The 19042-nt window shown below is 51.9% G+C and overlaps 10 protein-coding genes across 10 annotated transcripts; 6 read left to right on the top strand and 4 right to left on the bottom strand.

Annotated features, from left to right (window-relative positions):
- Positions 1-280: 280 nt before the first annotated feature.
- Positions 281-1372, bottom strand: P174DRAFT_442707 (palmitoyltransferase YKT6). Its single transcript, XM_024827636.1, has 4 exons — positions 1327-1372; positions 1099-1264; positions 771-1051; positions 281-722 (listed from the first exon to the last, which is right to left on the bottom strand). The coding sequence occupies exons 1-4, from the start codon at positions 1345-1347 to the stop codon at positions 603-605; spliced, it is 588 nt and encodes a 195-aa protein (XP_024681419.1). The 5' UTR covers positions 1348-1372; the 3' UTR covers positions 281-602.
- Positions 1373-1737: 365 nt separating this feature from the next.
- On the top strand, positions 1738-2411 carry P174DRAFT_504916 (uncharacterized protein; the record flags this gene model as incomplete). Its single annotated transcript, XM_024831236.1, has 1 exon — positions 1738-2411. The coding sequence occupies exon 1, from the start codon at positions 1770-1772 to the stop codon at positions 2409-2411; it is 642 nt and encodes a 213-aa protein (XP_024681418.1). The 5' UTR covers positions 1738-1769.
- Positions 2412-2710: 299 nt separating this feature from the next.
- P174DRAFT_442706 (uncharacterized protein) lies at positions 2711-2915 on the top strand (the record flags this gene model as incomplete). The annotated part of the gene is made up of 1 exon (XM_024827635.1): positions 2711-2915. A coding segment is annotated over one exon (158 nt), but the record flags the coding sequence as incomplete, so codon positions are not given.
- Positions 2916-3126: 211 nt separating this feature from the next.
- On the top strand, positions 3127-4282 carry P174DRAFT_442705 (hydrophobin family protein). Its single transcript, XM_024827634.1, has 2 exons — positions 3127-4149; positions 4217-4282. Exon 1 carries the CDS (start codon positions 3444-3446, stop codon positions 3807-3809), a length of 366 nt encoding a protein of 121 aa, XP_024681416.1. The 5' UTR covers positions 3127-3443; the 3' UTR covers positions 3810-4149; positions 4217-4282.
- P174DRAFT_214203 (GNAT family N-acetyltransferase) lies at positions 3929-5093 on the bottom strand. Its single transcript, XM_024821352.1, has 3 exons — positions 4835-5093; positions 4217-4771; positions 3929-4149 (listed from the first exon to the last, which is right to left on the bottom strand). Exons 1-3 carry the CDS (start codon positions 4949-4951, stop codon positions 4105-4107), a joined length of 717 nt encoding a protein of 238 aa, XP_024681415.1. The 5' UTR covers positions 4952-5093; the 3' UTR covers positions 3929-4104.
- A 369-nt stretch (positions 5094-5462) lies between these two features.
- P174DRAFT_442704 (uncharacterized protein) lies at positions 5463-6442 on the bottom strand. The gene has a single exon (XM_024827633.1). It carries the CDS (start codon positions 6298-6300, stop codon positions 5833-5835), a length of 468 nt encoding a protein of 155 aa, XP_024681414.1. The 5' UTR covers positions 6301-6442; the 3' UTR covers positions 5463-5832.
- A 213-nt stretch (positions 6443-6655) lies between these two features.
- On the bottom strand, positions 6656-8334 carry zrfC (putative ZIP Zinc transporter; the record flags this gene model as incomplete). Its single annotated transcript, XM_024829051.1, has 4 exons — positions 7967-8334; positions 7778-7921; positions 7483-7726; positions 6656-7435 (listed from the first exon to the last, which is right to left on the bottom strand). Exons 1-4 carry the CDS (start codon positions 8317-8319, stop codon positions 6656-6658), a joined length of 1521 nt encoding a protein of 506 aa, XP_024681413.1. The 5' UTR covers positions 8320-8334.
- Positions 8335-9172: 838 nt separating this feature from the next.
- Positions 9173-10199, top strand: aspf2 (major allergen Asp F2; the record flags this gene model as incomplete). The annotated part of the gene is made up of 3 exons (XM_024825734.1): positions 9173-9569; positions 9639-10105; positions 10158-10199. 3 exons carry the CDS (start codon positions 9173-9175, stop codon positions 10197-10199), a joined length of 906 nt encoding a protein of 301 aa, XP_024681412.1.
- Positions 10200-13329: 3130 nt separating this feature from the next.
- P174DRAFT_214175 (uncharacterized protein) lies at positions 13330-14328 on the top strand. The gene is made up of 2 exons (XM_024821351.1): positions 13330-14039; positions 14100-14328. The coding sequence occupies exon 1, from the start codon at positions 13537-13539 to the stop codon at positions 14035-14037; it is 501 nt and encodes a 166-aa protein (XP_024681411.1). The 5' UTR covers positions 13330-13536; the 3' UTR covers positions 14038-14039; positions 14100-14328.
- A 1358-nt stretch (positions 14329-15686) lies between these two features.
- On the top strand, positions 15687-18939 carry CweA (putative GPI anchored protein). Its single transcript, XM_024831235.1, has 2 exons — positions 15687-16143; positions 16209-18939. The coding sequence occupies exons 1-2, from the start codon at positions 15733-15735 to the stop codon at positions 18786-18788; spliced, it is 2991 nt and encodes a 996-aa protein (XP_024681410.1). The 5' UTR covers positions 15687-15732; the 3' UTR covers positions 18789-18939.
- Positions 18940-19042: the final 103 nt, after the last annotated feature.

The following is a 19042-nucleotide window of genomic DNA, read 5'->3' as shown; positions in this document are numbered from 1 at the left end:
CAAATGCCGCAAACCTCCACAGAGACGTAACCGTGACGAGAATAATAACGATGACAGGCTATCTATCTACTTCGTACTGAGGACACTACAAGCGAAAGGTGGCTTACGTCTTGCGGCTAAAAATAACTACATAGCAGAAGGAGCACGTGATGTGATGCCTCAGGCCACAATGATCAAGGCCGAGATTAAACCGCGCAAGACAGATACCCGACGTAATAATAGTCCAGGGGCGAGACCACTGAAACACTATTGCGGCGAATCCCAGCAGTGGGTCTCAGACAACAAGATAACAGCATTCTGATGGTCATTGATTAAACAAATGGTTTCAGCAGTAGCAACTTGATCCAGCGCTTGAGTGAGTGGCAGCCTAATTTATCAAGTATCGCGAGATCTATCAGACCAGGCTGGTATGCATCCAGCCTCTAGTCTCCCCAACAAAACAATGAGCACATAGCAAATAGGCGAAAATCCAAGCCCATGTCCCCGGATCAAAACGCCGATATCTGCAACAACAGGTCTGCCTGTATGGACTTCCACCCTTGGACACCAACGTGTCGAATATTCACAACCTTCGCTTTCCTTCAACCCGTTTGTGCACCACCCTACATAATCACACAGCATGAGTTCTGCTTCTTCGCGGACGTGTAGAACATCTTGCTCTGAGCGCTCAGCCCCTCGCTCTTGGAGACCAGATCGTCGATCTTCTCTCCTCGTTCCAGAACCTAGCGTGTGTCAGCTCTCGCCTCGCGAGTTTCCAAAAGCCAACTTACACTCTCAATAGTCTTATGTAGCACGATCTTGGTCTCATCCAACTCCTTTTGAATCTTCATGATACTGTCCACCTCCTGGGGGTTCTGGTAGGTCGTAATGTATGTTCGCAGCTGAGGGAAGGGAACGGGGTTCCGCGAGGTCGCGGCGGTGGGATTCTGGGACAGGAACTCATCGAGGATTTTGGAAAGGATCTGATGCGCTGCGAGGGAGGGGTACTCGTTATCGCTGATGATGACACCGGCGATGCCTTGGGTTCGGGCGTAGACGTGGAATGTAAAGTCTGCCTTGATCAATACGAGTTAACCGGCGTTGATGGATCTCTCGTACCCTGCTCCTGAATATCCTGTCTCTGGCCCTGTTTTGTGCGTTCGGCAACGGTCTTGCTGAACATGGTCATGAACTCGCTGATGCTACCCCGAGTGAACCGGGAGTAGCTGCTGAGCTCGCGCTCAGCGCAGAGCTCCACAGCGGGTTGCTGGGCATTTTGTAAGATCTGAGTAAAATAGCAAGTCAGTCGAGTCATAAACCGGGAAGATAAAGGATGAGAGCACGTACTCCGATGTAGACAATCTTCATTTTGACGGACTGGGGTAGCTGTGATGACGGAATGGTGGTCCAGATCAGGTGCGGGGAAAAGGTCGGCTCGGAAAAGGGGTGCTGTTCTGCCACCGCCTGCCTAAAAGCACTCACAAGTGTCTTCAACTGTTTACTCCATACTATCAACGACTACAATCAATGACCATCCTGTATTACTCGATCGCTTGCCATGAAGAGCAATATGTGAATTGATATTAACTGCCAGATTTATTGATTTGAATGTGCAAGCCAGAAATCTTGCACACGAACAGGATTGTTATGCCGCACGACACGGAAACTGGATCCTCAGCAGTTGGACGACCTACCGATATGTCCGCTGCTGCCCCTGCGAGAGGAGAATCTTAGGGGGGGTTGGGGGCGGGGGTGCAAGCGCAAGATATACCTCGCAATCCCGTGCTACTATGGAAACGCAAGCCGATTTGCTCCCTGCCAACCCGCCAGACAAGTTTGAGGGTATTGTGACGCACCTAAAGGGTTTTCAGACCCTCCAGCTATGGGAATTGTACATCCGGAACCGATTGAAAGCCTATGGCCTAGAATGCTTGGTTAGACAGGATATCCCAAAGCCTAGACCTGATCATCAGCTTTACGAGAAGTGGAACAAAGTATCCAAGAGAGTCAGCTTATGGATCTTCAGTCAAATCCAAGAGAGCATTGCTCTTGACTTGATTTCAACAGCAGATGACATGTCCCACGCAGTCATCAAGCTTGTTAGCGGCTACGGAGAGTCTCTTCCGCGTACGACATTTCTACGACTTACTTCCATGAAACGAGAAGACTTTAGAACCGCAGAAGAGTTTGTCTCTGCGTTCACGAGAGATGTACAACTCGCAAATGGACTGGGATGCATCATTACGCCCTTCTGCGCCTGCGTCTGGTTGCTGGACCAACTAAGTAAGGATATACCACGCTGGGTAGCATCCGTTGAGGCATCCATGGATGTTAAATTTGATGATGCTGGGCCGGAAACGATTACCTGGGATTACTTTCAGGAAGTATGCCATAACGCCCTAAATTGTGTTTCTGTTATTGCATACAGATGAAATGCACGCCCTCGGAAGCCCAAAATCAAAGGCAAACGCCTCATAAGTTATTGATCATATGATCAGCAACTTCAACAGCACCGTAACTTACTTGACTTTATGATGAAGGAGAACTCATCCAGTTACGCTAGCACAGGAGAAATATAGGCCAACAATTCCTACTACTGCGGAGAACTCGAACCGGCCCGGACCGAATGCACTCTAAGTTGGCAGCAGGTGCGAGATGTTAAGGACTAAGGTGATGTATGTTGGCCTACACAGCGTCCACCTATCAGGCCATTTCCTCCAAAGGTCCGTCCTAATGCTGCTGCGGCCAAGGCACTGTGAACCTGTTTCCAAAGAATGGATCATCTTTAGCAGACCAAGGCGCTGGCTTGAATACTACGAATTGACGAGCCTGATTCCCACAGTCTCAGAGTGCCTGGTGAAGTCTATTCCCTGGGAAAAACAAGCATAAACAAACTGACCGAGGAATGTCGCTCGACCTAACATGCCTTGACAAGCTGTCTAAATAGTGATTGCTGAGCCGCTGTGATTCCTGCGTTGAACATGATCCCTTGCGTCGTATAGAGAACGTCACTTGGGTCCGTCCAGTTATGAAGTGCCCCTAGATATGACGGCTATCTAATACTTTGATTAATAGCATCCCGGACCGCATGATATTTTGCAAATAACTAATGACTGCTATTTAGTTCAGACCATTTGTGGCACGTATATCACGGAGAATGTGGATCTTTCCTAATTTAGGTTATTGAGGCTATTCACCCTTGACAGTACCTACATTCCCGGGCTCCCGACGAACCGTTATCCCTTTGGCGGAAATATTGATCGACTATACTTTCAAGGATGTAAATATCCAAGACCTACTGTGGAATGTAGAACTCGACCCTTGATGACCGCGTTTCTCTCTTAAGACTTCACTTCCCCATATCTCACACTCTCTCTACCTTCGTCTTTTCACTCTCTTTACACTCTCACCTCTAGTCCTTCTTTTCCATTCCCTATCTCTCTCTCCTTACCGCAAAAAAAAAAATGAAGTTCATCACCGCCATTGCAGCTTTCCTGCTTGCCGTCACCGCGGAAGCCGGTGGAAAGAAGGGTTGGGGCGGCGACTACCCTCCGATCCCGGGCGACATGACCGTGAAAGAGGCAGCAAAGAAGTGCGGTGACCAGGCGCAGCTCTCCTGCTGCAACAGGGCCATCCGCGCCGGCGACAAGACTGATATCGGGGGCACTCTGAAGAACCTTATTGGCGGTGGATCTGGCGACGAAGGCGTGGAGATTTTCGACCAGTGCTCTCATCTCGGTGTTCAAAGTAAGATTACTCGCCTTTTTGTGCATGATGAGATGCTAACGAGACAGTTCCTATTATTGCGATTGCTGTCCAGAATATTCTGAATGACGAATGCCATCAGAATGTGGCCTGTTGCCAGACGAACCCCGGCAGTGCAGTAAGTCAGTCCTTTCTCAAACGTGGCAAGAGTCTAACGTGGTATAGAGCAACGACTTGATTGGTGTCGAGCTGGCCTGTATCGCACTTGGAAATCTGCTGTAGATGCGGTGCGGATGGCGGATGCGGACTGTGTTTCTTTCATACAGATATTTTATGCTCAGTCACGTAATACATTTAATCTTACTATCGAATACCCGCAACTGGCATCAATGCCTTGTGCCTTAAACCTGGCAAGTCAAGTCACGCCTTGATCTCAATCTTCGGATCCCGCACCATGCAATACAACTAAGGCACACTCATCAGCATATGCCAACCCCCAAGTGTCACAAAAGAAAAGGAATAGGGAAAATACCTTGCACGCATCCCACCCATCCACACACTCAATCTCCTTAACCAGCCTAAACCCCAACCTCTCATAGATCCCCAGATTCGGCTCCCCCTTGGAACTCTCCAGGTAACACGGCACGCCCTCCGCATCCGCCCGCCCCGTCACAGCCTCCACCAGCCTCCTCCCCACCCCCATTCCCCTCATCTCCGCACTCACCGCGATCACATTACAGAAGTAGTATCCCGCCGGGTTCGTCCAGAGCTCTGCGTGCGTGCGCGCCTGCAGAGCCTTCCAGATCCAGTACCGCCGCACATTCAACCCCCCGCGGCCGCCGAAGCGGATGTTGTTGAGGAGTTGGCGGAATGATAAAAGCCAGTCTTGTGTCCAGGTTGTCCAGGTCGTCCAGGTTTCTTTCTGCTGCGGGGGGAACCACCAGCAGACGCCGACTACGCCCGAGGACGGAGGAGGGTGCTTGTCTGTGGGTGTGGGGCGGTATTTGGCGATGTAGATGGGGGCGTTGGTGTGGAGGCCGTGGAGGAAGTGCGCTGAGAGGGAGGCGGCGTTGCGGTGGATGTTGAACTAGTCTCTTGTCAGTTTCTTGCAATTGCAGTTTGAAGGTAATACTGAGGAGGTAGGGCGTACTTTGGATGGATCGTTAAAGACCCAGCGGAAGTATGGGTCGTCGGCAAACGCCTTTTGGATGCAGACTACGGCATCGGGGATGTCCGGTTTTGTAAGCGGAAGTATATCGATTGCCATTTTGGGCTGTTATTCAATTTCTACTGGCTCTGCGGATGGGCTGCGATAGGGATATGGTGTATGTGTGGGAATGTCGGCGGAGGGGATAGAGAGAGATCGCCATCTAAGTGATGATTGAATATCTGAATATCAGATTGGATGTGCGCAATACAATGCCGGTAACTGATGGTAAACTCTCTTGTTGGAACTGATGCTGTGTACTACTCGGCGAGATGAAGCTTATATGCTTCAGAGGACAAGGTCACGAGTTATCCCTACAAGGCAGTTCCATGCGGTTCTTTTAGATGATGCTGTGCTGCGTGCACCAAGTACAGGTGTCACATTATTGGGGAGAGCTTGCAGCCCACCTGCAAAGCCAAGTCGGACAGCGTCGTCCACTGTCATCCATAAGTAAAGATCAGACGAATCATAGAGTGGATAGAGTGGACAAGGCAATGATGCCGCCAACTGGGGATCCCGAGCCCCCCGCTGTGGAGGGCCAAGCCTCTAGGCGGAATCAGGCAGGTTCTTGCGGTAGTACATTATCATTGGTGATAATGATAATTCTATGGATAGATACTGTCAGCTGAGTGCCTTGTACAAGTGCTATCTTGGAATTACTTATTCCAGAATGTAGAGCAGATCAATTGCGAGCCGGCTCCCGAATCATAACTACATATGTGGCATCTCCCTCCCCCCCATACACCGAGTAATCAATCACTATATCCTCCACATCCCGCCATCCATACTTGCTATACAGCGGATACCCCTCCGGCGTGGCCTCCAGATAAATCCGCGCATTTTTCTGGTCCGCCATCCGCACTCCCCAGTCCAGCAATGCCTTGCCCACCCCTTTCCCTTGATGCTGCGGATGCGTCACCAGAAGTTCCAGAACTACACCGTCAGCTGCCCGGCATCAACAGATAAGTAGCTGAAAAAGTGGAACACTCACCGATATCACCATCCCTAACGTGCTTCCCCCTCATCTCCTCCAGCGCTTTCAGGACTCCCTCGTAGACCGCTACATTCATCCCTGCCGGCCGCAGCTGCGCCATCTGCGCCGCCTTGGCCCTTGCTTCGTCTGAGAGGATCACCATCTCACTCTCGCTCCGCCATTTAGGACTCGGGTCGGGCATAAGCCAGCGTGCGCATCCCAGGATTTGATCCGAGCTTGGGTCTGTAGCGACTAGTACGTGCATCTTGGGGTTTGAGAGTTTGTCGTAGGTGCGGGAGATTTTCATGGGCGTGGCCGATAGAGGGTCGATGTTCGGCAACATGTTGCGGTACATCGGGGCATCTTGGAAGCAGATGATGTTTAGCTCTGCGATTGCGGGCGTGTCCGCTTCTGTGGCGTAGCGGATGGTGGTCATTTTGTTTGCAATTGAGGATGTATATGTTAAGGAAGTTTGACAGAATGGAGTTAAAAGCAAACGGGTAAGCATTCGGCGGGTGCCTAAATAGTGCTTGGATAGTTCGTATTTCGTGACTGTGTCATAAACGGAGTCCGACTGAGCTGCCGAGGTTGACTCTGACTCAGTCTGACTCAGACGGGGATCGATCTAGATTAGATGATGGAAAGATGGAAACGAGATAAAAATATGGTGGCATTTATTGTCCGTCTAATCATCATCATAGCTTCATAGCCTATAGCCTATAGCCTATAGCCTGTGCCTATAGCTAATCCTATATCCCCACTTTCCTTGAATAGCTTCATCTAAGCGAGACTTAAGCCCACTTCCCCAACAACCCCATCAAGACCATCCCCGCAATCAGCGAGAACCCTCCAACAGCCACACTGCTCATTCTCGCATTCATCATCTCGCCGCCCTCCATCACCCAGTCCCGAGCCCACATATCGACTACTCCAACCCACACCAGAATGCCCGCCGACAGCGCATCCAGCGTCCCCAGCGCCACAATCGTGCTCTGATCATTCCCATTAAACGAATGCAGCACCCCCAGTCCGATCGCCATACCAACCGGCGTGATCACGGCAAACGCACCCGCCATCAGCGCCTTAGACCCCAGCAACCGGCCCGGTAGCATCGCGATCCGCGCCCCGAGTGCCAGACCCTCGAAGAACTGGTGGAATACAATCACCACCAGCAGTGTCTTGTAGAATGAGTCCCCGGCAACCACGAGAGTCAGTCCGATCAGGATGCTGTGGAAGATCACGCCGGCCTCCATGACGAGCACGGAGAGCTTGGTGTTGGGGTTTGTGGGGTCGAGTGGAGGGCCGTGATGATGGCCCAGGGCGGCGAGGGTCGGTTGCTGCGGTTGGTTGGAAGGTGGTTCTTTGCTTGTGGGTGAAGGTGTGGCTTCGCCGGTTTGCTCGGGGCAGGGTGATGCGGACCGCTTCCCACGGGCGAGGATGATGCGGTGACCGATGTACTCGGAGAGAAAGGAGAGGAAGATGCCGGCCATGACGACGGCGGAGGTGGTGGCTTCGTATTCGAGTTCGCCGAGACACTCGTTGGTGAACATGAGGTTGGCGTGCGTGTAGAGCTGTTCGGTTAGTTGCGTTCGTCATCTAGGTGGGAGAGGAGACCTACATGCACAAACGCGGTGGACAGGATGACACCCGTTCCGAACTGCTTGATCACCGTCGAGACGACTCCGCTTATCTTGGCAGAGGGCAGCTTGACCAGGAGCATCGGCAGTAACACGGCGATGGAGCTGGTGACGAGCACGACGAACAGCGTCCCGATGCGCAGAGGGACGTCGTAGTCGCGGCTTCGGAGACCACAGGATTTATGGCTACTACCACTTTCGGATTCTCCCGCGCCCACGCAGTGTCTAGGTAGGTTAGTATTAGAAGCGGGAAACTAAGACAGAGGGAAGATGTACTCAACACCGGCGTGGAAGTGGCAGTTCATGCCCTCCTTTGAACCCGACTGCGATTCCTCACTCGAGCCAGATGAAGAGGAACCTTCTGTCGAACCTCCTTCTCCGACGATCTGGACGTCGTTTCCCTCGGGGTCCATGCAGAACCTTCTACCGTTAGTTATGGTCGATCAAAGTTCAACAGATACTTACGTTTCTCCACCATGAGAATGGCATCCCGTGTACTGGGCCGGCAGTTCCCCCGTCGGCGTCGACGGCAGGATCACCTGCACCTCGTGTCCATCCGCATCGATACAGAATACATCGCTGCCGTGGCTGTGGCATCCCGTCACCGCGGAGACGTCAGCGGAGCTGGTCGTGCTCGCGGCTGCAGTCACAGGAACGGTCTTGGAAGCCGACGGAGTCGGCGTAGGAAACGGGGTTTCCTTGCCATCCGGACCAAAGCAGTACTCGGTGCTGCCGTGGTTGTGGCAGCCCGTATAAGTGACATACTGCGCGTGGGCTAGGCCCAGAAGAGACAGCAGCAGCAGCAGGGCTCTGGCCATGATTGATTGGTTTGAGTTTTTGATCAATCGGGTAGCTACATGTTACGTGGTATGGTATTTATATCTATCTACGCAGCAAATCGATGGCCATCTAAATCGCTCGATGGATCATTCGATGAGGGCTAAGCCATTGGCAGCAAAGAGTTTTCCTCTCGCCTTGAACACACCACACTAACTCCCAAGGTATCTGCGGCCAAGAGCAGAATCTGACTGCCAAGCAGGAAAACTCCGCAACCTCGACGAAGAGCTGTTATATTTTCCGGCAAAATGGTTCGAAAGTCGTGCTTGTTGCTCTCAAGGTCCTCGATCCAAGGCTCTTGGCTCCTCTGCCGGAATCCTTGGCGCCGGCTGGCCCCATGCATCCATATCACGTTTTGACCTCATGGTGCATCGTTGAGGATTTAGCTTGGTGCTTCCCTTCATTATGATATGCATCAAGATTGTAGAGCATGGCTATTAGCTGTTCTAAGTCTGCATACGCAGGTCCCTGTATGCAAGACTACAAGTTGAATAATGTACGAACAGGTTCATATATGGCTGACAGAAGCTCAGAGCATCATAGCTTATCGGAACTGACCGACTCGAGAATCAGCTTGATCACTACCAAGGTGTCCTTGGCGTCTTATGGAACCCACTGGAATACGAACAAAAGAGCATGAATCTCGATGGCTGGAGTCCTTGCCCTACGTCGGGTGGCCCGGTGGCGTGCATACCCTGATGGCCCAAATCCAACAATGAGACAATGAGTACCTCGATATCGCGAGGGATCCATCCTCGAGGTATATAAGGACGGACGCCCTACCTCTGAGCAGCACCAAACCACGCACCATCAATTGCTCATCATACTCTCAAAATGGCTGCCCTCCTCCGCCTTGTCGCTCTCCTCCCCTCGTCGCCCCCTCGTGGCCGCCCTCCCTACCTCCCCGTCCCCATCGCGGCGCGAGCAAACCCCCACGAACCAATCTTCTTCTCCTGGGACGCTGGCGCGGTTACCTCCTACCCCATCCACTCCAGCTGCAATGCCACTCAGCGCCGCCAGATCGAGGCCGGCCTGAACGAGGCGATCGAGCTCTCTCGGCACGCAAAGGCCCACATCCTCCGCTGGGGCAACGAGAGCGAGATCTACCGGAAGTACTTTGGCAACCGGCCCACCATGGAGGCCATCGGCGCCTACGATGTCATCGTGAACGGCGACAAGGCCAACGTCCTCTTCCGGTGTGACAACCCCGACGGCAACTGTGCTTTGGAAGGTAGGTCCCCCTCGGCACCAAATAACCTCTTCTCTACCATGAGCTGCAGCTAATTATGTTTTAAAACAGGCTGGGGCGGCCACTGGCGCGGCGAGAACGCCACCTCCGAAACCGTCATCTGCGACCGCAGCTACACCACCCGCCGCTGGCTGCTTTCCATGTGCTCGCAGGGCTACACCGTCGCCGGCTCCGAGACCAACACCTTCTGGGCTTCGGATCTGATGCACCGTCTGTACCATGTTCCTGCTGTGGGTCAAGGCCGGGTCGACCACTTCGCCGACGGCTACGACGAGGTGATTGCTCTCGCCAAGAGCAACGGGACGGAGTCCACGCATGACTCGGAGGCGTTGCAGTATTTCGCGCTCGAGGCGTATGCGTTTGATATTGCGGTGCCGGGTGTCGGATGTGTGGGTGAGAGTAAGGACCATGACCATGGACATGACACTGGCTCTGCGTCTGCGTCTGCGTCGAGCTCTGGCTCTAGCGCCACGACCACCCCCACAGATACTCCCAGTGCGACTGTTGATGTGCCGCTGGTAAGTGCATTTTGCCCATCTGAGTAAGAGGATGGCTAACTGACGTTGGTAGAACTGCCATACCCATGAAGGTGGACAGCTTCATTGCACTTAGGCGAGGACTCGATGCTTGATGACCGTATGCTTGACGCCGTATGGATGCTTGACGACCGTATACTCCCGGTTAGGACCCGATCCTGAGTGATTGGGATTAATGTCTATTTTTTAAAAAAGAATTGCTATGGACGCGCTTTGGCTTCTTTGCTTTGGCTTAGATCATACACGCTGTATAGCAGTGTAGACCCAATATAGACCCTCTTTATAATCTATTCAGTAGTGCGATTCGAAGGAATAGGTTAATATTATCATCTAAGAAACATACTCTGATATCTGCCCGTCATGAACGAACGCCATCGGCAACATGTACACCGTTGGCGCCTTGCATCCTCCAGCGCTCAGTCGGCCCAGCTGAGCCCCGCAGAACCAAAGACGCTGTCCCTGGAACAGAGAGACCGGTACGTAACGTCTGACCTGTCCGGTTTGTCGTGTTCAATAGCTTAGACGCGTAGAAATCAGAAAATCGGTTCTCTGACACGAATACCTACCAGTACCGTCTCCCTTTCTTTGGAGGAGTCGGAAAATCGTATGCGGGTAGCCGTTGCTGGACTGATGCCCTCAGCCCTTGTAACTTGCTGGAAGTCATCATCGCACTGTTTTAAGCATGTGGCTATTGTTGAGACTTGAATCGGATAGAAGAGACCGTGGCTACCGTAGAGAATTGAGAATCTTAGGGAGTTCCGTGGGCGAGGATGAGGGTGAAGAGGATCGTACATAGGTTGCCTCACCAGCTGGGTTGTATATATATTTACGGAGTGGATGCAGTTATATATTTTTGCAAGGCTAAGTCTACAATGCGTCAATAATGAATCCATCAATGAATAGAAATATATTCCGAGAAACAACAAGTCATTTGCAATAGACTTGACTATCATCTTCTGTAGAGATATCTACTTCCTACATGTATATGTGGTGAAATATGGTTGTAAACTGATGCTGATGGCCATTAACGACCAGTAGAAGTCTACAGTCTATTGAGAACATAGCCAAGATAATGTACATCTGTGTCGCGCAATGATATACTACAAATACAACCACTACACTCCATGCAATGCAATCCACTGCAATTACCCTCATACATCAGTATGAACGAATGCATCTTCAATCGAATTGATCATGTCCCAAAACTCAAGCCGAGCAATACAAAAGCCTCAGTCTAGCCTTCTAGCCAGGGCATTTCAGCGCAGGTACCGTCCTCATTCTCAATGTCGTCCAGTCGACGTCAACAGCCTCTTACATGCAGGAAATGAGGATGTTACATGTTTCCCAGGAAACACATGCTGCGGAGTATTTTAAGCAAACAATGCAGCCAAAGAACGCGATAATTTACGGATGCTCCGCTCGCGCAGCGAGGAGTAGGACAGCGGCGTTGGAATGTCTTGCGGAATGGGGTGAGCGCAGGTACCGCTACGTACTGTGTAGTATCAAGGGGTCTTGGCTTGGAGGACATGTTGCCTTTGGGCGCCGAACGGGGTAATTATTAATTGGTGGGAAAGTCGTAAAGTCATAACCTGGATACCCCTTGATTCCACGGGTGAGGTGATGTAAGAGATGGTTCTCATCATGGACAGATTGACTTGGGTCTTGAGAGTACATGGTTGATTTGATGATCGCTACTACTTTATCTGTAGGATTGAGTTTAGGATGTCGGCAGGATTCTGAACATGACTTTTATCTATGGTAGTGTGTTAGATGATAAGAGCAGTGGAAGTGGCAGGAAGTTGCCCAAACTATGGACTATGCAGCTAGAAACTAGAGGTTAAGACCTGTACACACTTGTGATACTCAATATGCACACAGTCTGTAGGCGAATGGTCTAGTGGAGAAGTAGTGTCCAATGCTGACGTCTACATAGTGATAGTTAAGTTCTACTATAATGATCGAGAGTAACCATCTATAGTAGATAGATCAGTATAGCCAATTAAATCTTGTTACTCAAACCGTTACTCCACGCAGGCGTCTATGCTGTTGGTATCTGCTATAATGTCAAGGATGGTTGTGTACTCCATAGATCTCTAGTCTTGTGTAGAAATAATAAGACAATCAACTGATGTGAAAACTACTTTTAGCAATTTTAAAAGATTCGATATTATTCTAGTAACTAGAATCATCGTAATATGAGTTGATCTACGTGGATATCATGTCTTGTAGCTCTTGGTTGGGTTTCTCTATGTCTCGCCACGTGTGCGGTAGATATATATATATATATCGATTGTTGGGATGAGCTTAGCTCAACATATAGCCACAGAAGTGGCAAATAGTCTCCCCCTATCTAGGCTACAACGTATTGCATGATATTCAGGGAGATCTGCAGAGCAATCCTAATAGTCTCTTTAGTTCGTTGATACTCATAGTTTGATAGTACAGCATAGCATCCTCCATCGTAAAATTGATGCTTATCACCACTGACCATTCCTGCCCCAATGTCAATGCCAAATTGTATGAAAACTTCAAGACAATCTCTCAATCAATTGAGTCTAGTACTCCTTAAAGAAGGTTTGAATCGAACTACCAAATTACGGAAGATTTGTGGGGGATGTAAAGTGTAATAGCTCAGGGGCACCATGTTCCACTATCATCACTAGTTCGACCATGGAGACGTCCTATGGAGACGTCAACACTTAACTCTAAACGAGGTCCTCGTTCAGTTTGCAGTCCAGACTCGGTCTCTGTCTCCTTTTCTTAGGCTTTTCTATCATGCACTTCCACCAAAGCTAGTCCTGAAGAGTGACACTAAACTTGAACTCCGTCTTGGCAATATGGTGGCACCTTTTCTCTCTTGCATCTGTCGCATGCTTCCCATATCACCAGGACAATCAACCGGAGATGTTGGCCAGAAGATGTAGTCCAGGGGAACGGAAGGAATGCCTCCACAATCCCTAAACCTAGTAGTAGCAGAAACACCGAACCTGTTCTTAGCCGAAGTAATTGAACAAACTTTGCCCTGATTCTCTTTTGCACGTTCCCCAAGCTTTTTAGTTCCGTTCCTGATAGGTCATGTTGTCTCGACTGGTTGAGAGGCGACTTGGGGGAAGCCGCAGCGCATGACCCCCTTCCCTGCCCCAAGACATTTGGCTTGGACTTCTTGGAAGCTTTGGAAAGAGGGGTAGAAAAGAAACTCTATATTATTTTGCTTTTCCGATCAGACGTGGCATCCTTATTTATGTTCGTTGTCAATTGAAGATTGTGTCTATTTCCTGGCAGCGTCGATCTACGTTCTGGCGCGTCGCTGTTGAAGGAGGTTTCGAAGCCCATCACTGCCCCGTCCGCGTCGCCCCTTCACTCGCAGCTTTTACCTTGTATATTTTTTCTTTTCGCCACACATCTTCTTCGCCATGAGTCCATCGCTGCAATTAAAAACTCACTCTCAGAGGGATGAGAAACTTCCCTCATGCTCCTCCAAGACTCTTGTCGCAGCTCCGCCCGTGGAATCTCCCAAGTCTCCGGAAGACTATGACCCCTGTGCCAATGCAAAGCCATACTCCCCCTTTTATCGACATGCGACGACCTCGTTCGCCTTGGAACAGTCAAAATCTCAAACGAAGAAACCGAACTGCACTGTGGATGCAATGAATGACTTGGAAAGTGCACCGTCGCAAACACCTTACAAGCCATCAATGGACGTACCGGGCTGCCGCTCCTCGAAGCTGTGGACAAAGAAGCGGAAACGTTGCGGTTGCATGCAGTCCTTGACGAGGAAGCAGAGGATGATAGTCAAGGCCGCCATCGCCATTGTCACGCTGGGGAGCATGGTGGCTATTGCCTTGGGAATCACCGTCGCTGTGGGCGGCGGAGTGTGGAAATCCGATCACCAACAAGGGGCTATCCCTGTATAAGAGTAAGTGCATTTATCACCTGCCATGGACATTGCTGTTGTATTCGGCCACTGACTCGTTAGTTTCCACAGGTAAAGCATTAGAATAGTACACCGTGCTAGTCGTCTACTTGTGCGGACTCGAGCTCTGTCCTTTGATGCCGACTACGCTGGACGTCAAGCGCGCATCTGCTCGAGTCCACTAATCCACAAAGTCACATCGGGTTGACCAGTGCAGACCCCTTTATTATCTCCAGGAAACCCCCGGTCGGAAGCTGCAGCAGGCTGTCCAGGGAACGCCAAAGGGAGTGCCGATGGCAGTATTGGGGCGTTAGACCGGCCACCCTCCCGCGCAGAGGATCCATTGTACAGAAGGATCCAATTTTTTTTTTTTTTCCATTTTTCTTTCCTCGGTGTTTCTTTTCTGGAATACAAGCTGTATAATAATTGGGATCAAACTATGACAAGAATCGATAATAAGGGCCTCTACGCAATCTTCCAGAAGCCGGATTGCAGTTTTCACTGATTATTATTATCATCCCATCAGGGAGATCCACCGAGGATGTGCCTGGCAGCCTTGTCGCCTTGTGGCCTGGCGGCGGAAGAACGGTCGGCCCCTGGCACGTGACCCACAAACCAACTACAAAATCGCCCATTCTGCGCCGATCTCTTTGCTCCCTTTCTTTCTCTTTTCTTCCTCATATCAAAAAGCTTTAACAGAACCTGCCACGACCATCGTCCAGTTTTTCTATCCCACGGCGGTGTGTTGCCTTCGATCTTTCGATCGTTCGGTTCTGGAGAACAATGCTTTCCTTGATAGGAAGTTTGCCTTCCGTTGGGTCCTCTTAAGTGAGGGCGATGGAGGGTGAATGTCGATGACGGGAGACATCTCTTTTTCTTACTTACAGATCATACCGATATAGAATGAATACAAATTTGGTTTTGGACTGTCTGAGTGTGTCTTTCCTTTGCCTTATATATGTTCGTAATCTTGGCGGGCAGGGCAGTCTTGCCGGTTGCCCGACCTTGCATGTTTCAAGCCGTGCTGCAGTCGACGATCGATGCTATGATGTCTTTGTCTCTCGCCGAGGACCTGTGCAACGGCAACATCGTTGTTATTGTGCTGAGTCGGAAAATTTTTTGCGACTGTCATTCGATCAGTGGCTCCTCTTGCAAGACACAAGGCTCTTGCATCGTGTTAAATTACGCAGGGATGATATCTTCCGGTATGCCCTGCAAGGGGGTGACCAAGCTGCCCTGAGGATGAAATCCGTGAACACCGTGAGCAAGCACTCAGGACTCATACCGATCCTGGACCTTCTCGTGTTGATGTTGCTCTCAGGAATGCCAGAACTGCTGTTCGGAGCGCTCCGTTCGATGCACGAAGCCACAGTGCCCACGGCCACACGCCTGATGGACCGTGTGGTTCATTCCTGGCGACATTCTCCTGACGCCTAAACAAGGCCAGGTTCTTGTTGTTTGTTTAGCTCACCAGGGGATGATCTACATGCCTCGAGTCGAAACAGGTAGGAAAGAGACTCATAAAAGGCATGAACCTTGCCGATGGAAGTAAGTACTTAATATCAAACTTCCAACGACTAACACAGGTACCGGCAATTCGTTCCTTTCTTTTTACTTCTTCATTTGTCTTTCCTTCCGTTGGGCTTGTAGTCCAGATTCACTCGTTAATCTGTTTAATTCTCGATAAAGAGAGATCATGAAGGGTTTGGTCGGAGGAATCCCTCTTGCCCTCCTCGTCGCCGCCGTCGCCAACGGCCATGGCGAGGCGGTGCAGGAGGAGGGCCCGGTAACTTTGATCGGTGGCCCCAGTGGTGACGACGGTGGGAACAGTGCTGCTATCGCGTATGACAGCACCTACGGTTCCGGTGTGAAGGACAACTACAAGGACGACCACTCGGTTGATCTGAAGAACACTGTGGTCGGCGCCGCTCCCCCTCATGCCCCAGTGCCAGGCGTCCACAAGCGAGGCGACGGCAGCCTGACATTCTTTGATGGCCCGGCCGGCGATGACGCGGGCAACAGCGCGGGATTTGAGTTCGACAGTGCCTATGCTTCTGTCGTTGAGGATTGGGTTAAGGATGATCACTCTAAAGACATCAAGAACACCGTGATCACTCCGCCCCGCCCCCGCCTCCCTTTCATCCTCATCCTCCTGCGCCTGGTTTCCGCAAGCGAGGTGATCCCTTAGTGACCTTTGTCAAAGGTCCATCTGGCAACGATGGCGGCAACAGTGCCGAAATTGAATTCGATAGCTCGTACGCCTCCGCCGTTAAGGATTCGTACAGGGACGACCACTCCGTCGACATCGACAACCATATCATCCAGCCTCCCCCAGTTCCAGGTTTCCGCAAGAGAGGTGGCGGTGACACCACTTTCTTTGACGGGCCATCCGGCGATGATGGCGGTAATAGTGCTAGCTTTGAGTTCGATAGCTCATACGGCTCCAGTGTGAAAGACTGGTATAAAGATGATCATTCCGTCGACATCAAGAATCATATCGTCCAGCCTCCGCCAATGCCAGGTTTCCGCAAGAGAGGTGGCGGTGATACCGTATTCTTTGATGGTCCATCCGGCGACGATGGCGGCAACAGTGCTAGCTTTGAGTTTGATAGCTCATATACCTCGAGTGTCGAGGATGCCTATAAGGATGACCACTCTGTTGACGTGAAGAACACTATCATCCACCCGCCTCCCGTCTTCCACCCGCCTCCAGTCTTCCACCCTCCACCAGGTCCGGGTTTCCGCAAGAGAGGGGACGGTGATACCACCTTCTTTGATGGTCCATCTGGCGATGATGGCGGTAACAGTGCTGGCTTTGAGTTTGATAGCTCATACGCCTCAAGTGTCGAGGACTACTACAAGGATGACCACTCTGTTGACGTGAAGAACACTATCATCCACCCGCCTCCTGTCTTCCACCCTCCCCCTGTCTTCCACCCTCCACCAGGTCCGGGTTTCCGCAAGAGAGGGGACGGTGGCACTGTTTTCTTTGGTGGCCCATCTGGCGATGATGGCGGTAACAGTGCTAGTGTTGGGTTTGATAGCTCATACGCCTCAAGTGTCAAGGACGCCTACAAGGATGACCACTCTGTTGATGTCAAAAACACTGTCATCCATCCTCCCCCTGTCTTCCACCCTCCTCCGGTGGCAGGCTTCCGGAAGCGCGATGATGGAGGCTCTCACATTAGCACTCCTAACTACCATGAGCATGCTAAGCCGGCTGTGGTCGAAGATGATTCTGGAGAACCTGCCAAAGACGGCGGAATTACCTTCATTAAAGGCCCCTCCGGTAACGATGGTGGCAACAGCGCCGATGTCAAATTTGACAGTAACTATGCATCTGCGGTCGACGATCATTACAAGGATGACCATTCTGTGGATATCACGAACCACGTGGTCGCGCCCCCAGCTGTGCCAAAGGGCTTCCGCAAGCGCGGTAGCGGCCCGGTCTTTTACGATGGTCCCAGCGGGGATGATGAAGGGAATGATGCCGACTTTGTCTTTGATAACGACTACTCATCGAAGGTCGACAGCCACTATGTAGATGATCATTCCGTGAAGGAAGAGAACTGGATCGTGCAAGCTCCGCCACCGCCGCCGCCCCCTCGTCCTCAGCCCCCTCGTCCTCAGGGACCTCCTGGCCAGGCAGCTCCACCTCCTTTCGCTGGCAACCAAGAGCCGCCTCATCCTCAGGGACCTCCTCACCAGCCCCCTCATCCTCAGGGACCTCCTGCCCAGGCAGCTCCACCTCCTTTCGCTGGCAACCAAGAGCCGGCGCATCCTCAGGGACCTCCTCCCCAGGCCCCTCATCCTCAGGGAGATCCTGCTCAGGCAGCTCCGCCTCCTTTCGCTGGCAACCCAGAGCCACCTCACGGAGTGGCCCCGGTAGCAAGCGAGCCATGCAGCACATCCACCTTCCTTGAGACCGTCATCAAGACCCTTGCAGACGACCCGGTGGCTACTAAGCCCGCTGCCCCGTACAGGCCGCCTGAGCATCCTCAGCCCCATGCGCCTCATCCAAATGCTCCATCCGACCCCGGCCATGGGTTCGAGCCTACGCATCCCGGCGAGGCCGTGCCAACTGGTGTTTCTCCCGCCCACGAGGTTGAGGCTCCCAAGGGCCACGAGAACCCCGGCTACCAGAAGCCAGAGCCCGCCCGCCCCTCTTTCACCACGTCGAAGGTGGAAGCTCATCCCCAGCCGACTGTTCCGTCGTACCCCCCGCAGGGAAACCCTCAAGCACACCCTGAGGGCGGCGCTCCCGCTGACCCTGGTCACGGCCAGCCTCAAGCGGACACTACTCCTTGCCCCACGGGTAGGCCCGGAGGTCACCAACCTGAGCCTACCGCTCCTGCCTATCAACCGCATCAACCCCAGGACGCTGACCCGAAGGAAGCTCCCAAGCACGCGACCACCGCCGCAGAGCCCGTGACCTCCATCACGTCCACCATCACCGTGAGCCACACCTCCTCCTTCGCCGTCGTCCCCGTCTACATGGACTCCAACCACAAGACCACCTGCACGTCAGCAGCCCACCAGCGCCCCACCGACGTCGACGCCCAGGACAATCACCACGCGCCTTCCTCGGCTCACAGCCAGGCCGTCAAGCCCTCGCACCACGCTGCCCCGTCCCCGTCCCCGACGCCTAGCCAGAGCACGTTGTTCACCGGCGCCGCGGGCCGCATCGCTCCCGCCGCTGGTGTCGTGTCTGCCGTGTGTGGCCTCATGGCTGTTCTTGCCTTCGTGCTGTAAGCTGTAATCGAGTCGTGACATCTGAGTGCTGCCACGTTGAATTTCTCATTCACTCTTTTCTTTTTTTCTTTCCATTATCTAATGTCTTTTATATTATTGGGACTTCTGTTGCGCTCGCTCTACTGTCTGTATTCCATTTTTTCGGATAATCTCCAAGCAAAATGCTAGGTGTGATGTCTTCCTATCTCTCTCCTTTGTAGTGTAGATTCGACCTTGTAGATGCTCTCCCTCCCTCAGGGTCCTGCAGTGCGCAA

The sequence above is a fragment of the Aspergillus novofumigatus genome (assembly GCF_002847465.1).
Source record: "Aspergillus novofumigatus IBT 16806 chromosome Unknown P174scaffold_5, whole genome shotgun sequence".
NCBI lineage: Eukaryota > Fungi > Ascomycota > Eurotiomycetes > Eurotiales > Aspergillaceae > Aspergillus > Aspergillus novofumigatus.
Note: the sequence above shows the minus strand (reverse complement) of the source record. Positions and strands in the feature narration are given on the sequence as shown.

Bases quoted from the DNA above. Each gene is read 5' to 3' on its own strand.
- P174DRAFT_442707 (XM_024827636.1), bottom strand. From the start codon at position 1,347: ATGAAGATTGTCTACATCGGA. The intron at 1,052-1,098 runs GTACGAGAGATC...TGATCAAGGCAG, and splicing joins ACAGGATATTCAGGAGCAGG to ACTTTACATTCCACGTCTAC. The intron at 723-770 runs GTAAGTTGGCTT...GACACACGCTAG, and splicing joins TACATAAGACTATTGAGAGT to GTTCTGGAACGAGGAGAGAA.
- P174DRAFT_442705 (XM_024827634.1), top strand. From the start codon at position 3,444: ATGAAGTTCATCACCGCCATTGCAGCTTTCCTGCTTGCCGTCACCGCG.
- P174DRAFT_214203 (XM_024821352.1), bottom strand. From the start codon at position 4,951: ATGGCAATCGATATACTTCCGCTTACAAAACCGGACATCCCCGATGCC. The intron at 4,772-4,834 runs GTACGCCCTACC...ACAAGAGACTAG, and splicing joins TCTTTAACGATCCATCCAAA to TTCAACATCCACCGCAACGC. The intron at 4,150-4,216 runs GTATTTTCCCTA...AGTGTGCCTTAG, and splicing joins ATGGGTGGGATGCGTGCAAG to TTGTATTGCATGGTGCGGGA.
- P174DRAFT_442704 (XM_024827633.1), bottom strand. From the start codon at position 6,300: ATGACCACCATCCGCTACGCCACAGAAGCGGACACGCCCGCAATCGCA.
- P174DRAFT_214175 (XM_024821351.1), top strand. From the start codon at position 13,537: ATGAGTCCATCGCTGCAATTAAAAACTCACTCTCAGAGGGATGAGAAA.
- CweA (XM_024831235.1), top strand. From the start codon at position 15,733: ATGAAGGGTTTGGTCGGAGGAATCCCTCTTGCCCTCCTCGTCGCCGCC. The intron at 16,144-16,208 runs GTGATCACTCCG...GGTTTCCGCAAG, and splicing joins CTAAAGACATCAAGAACACC to CGAGGTGATCCCTTAGTGAC.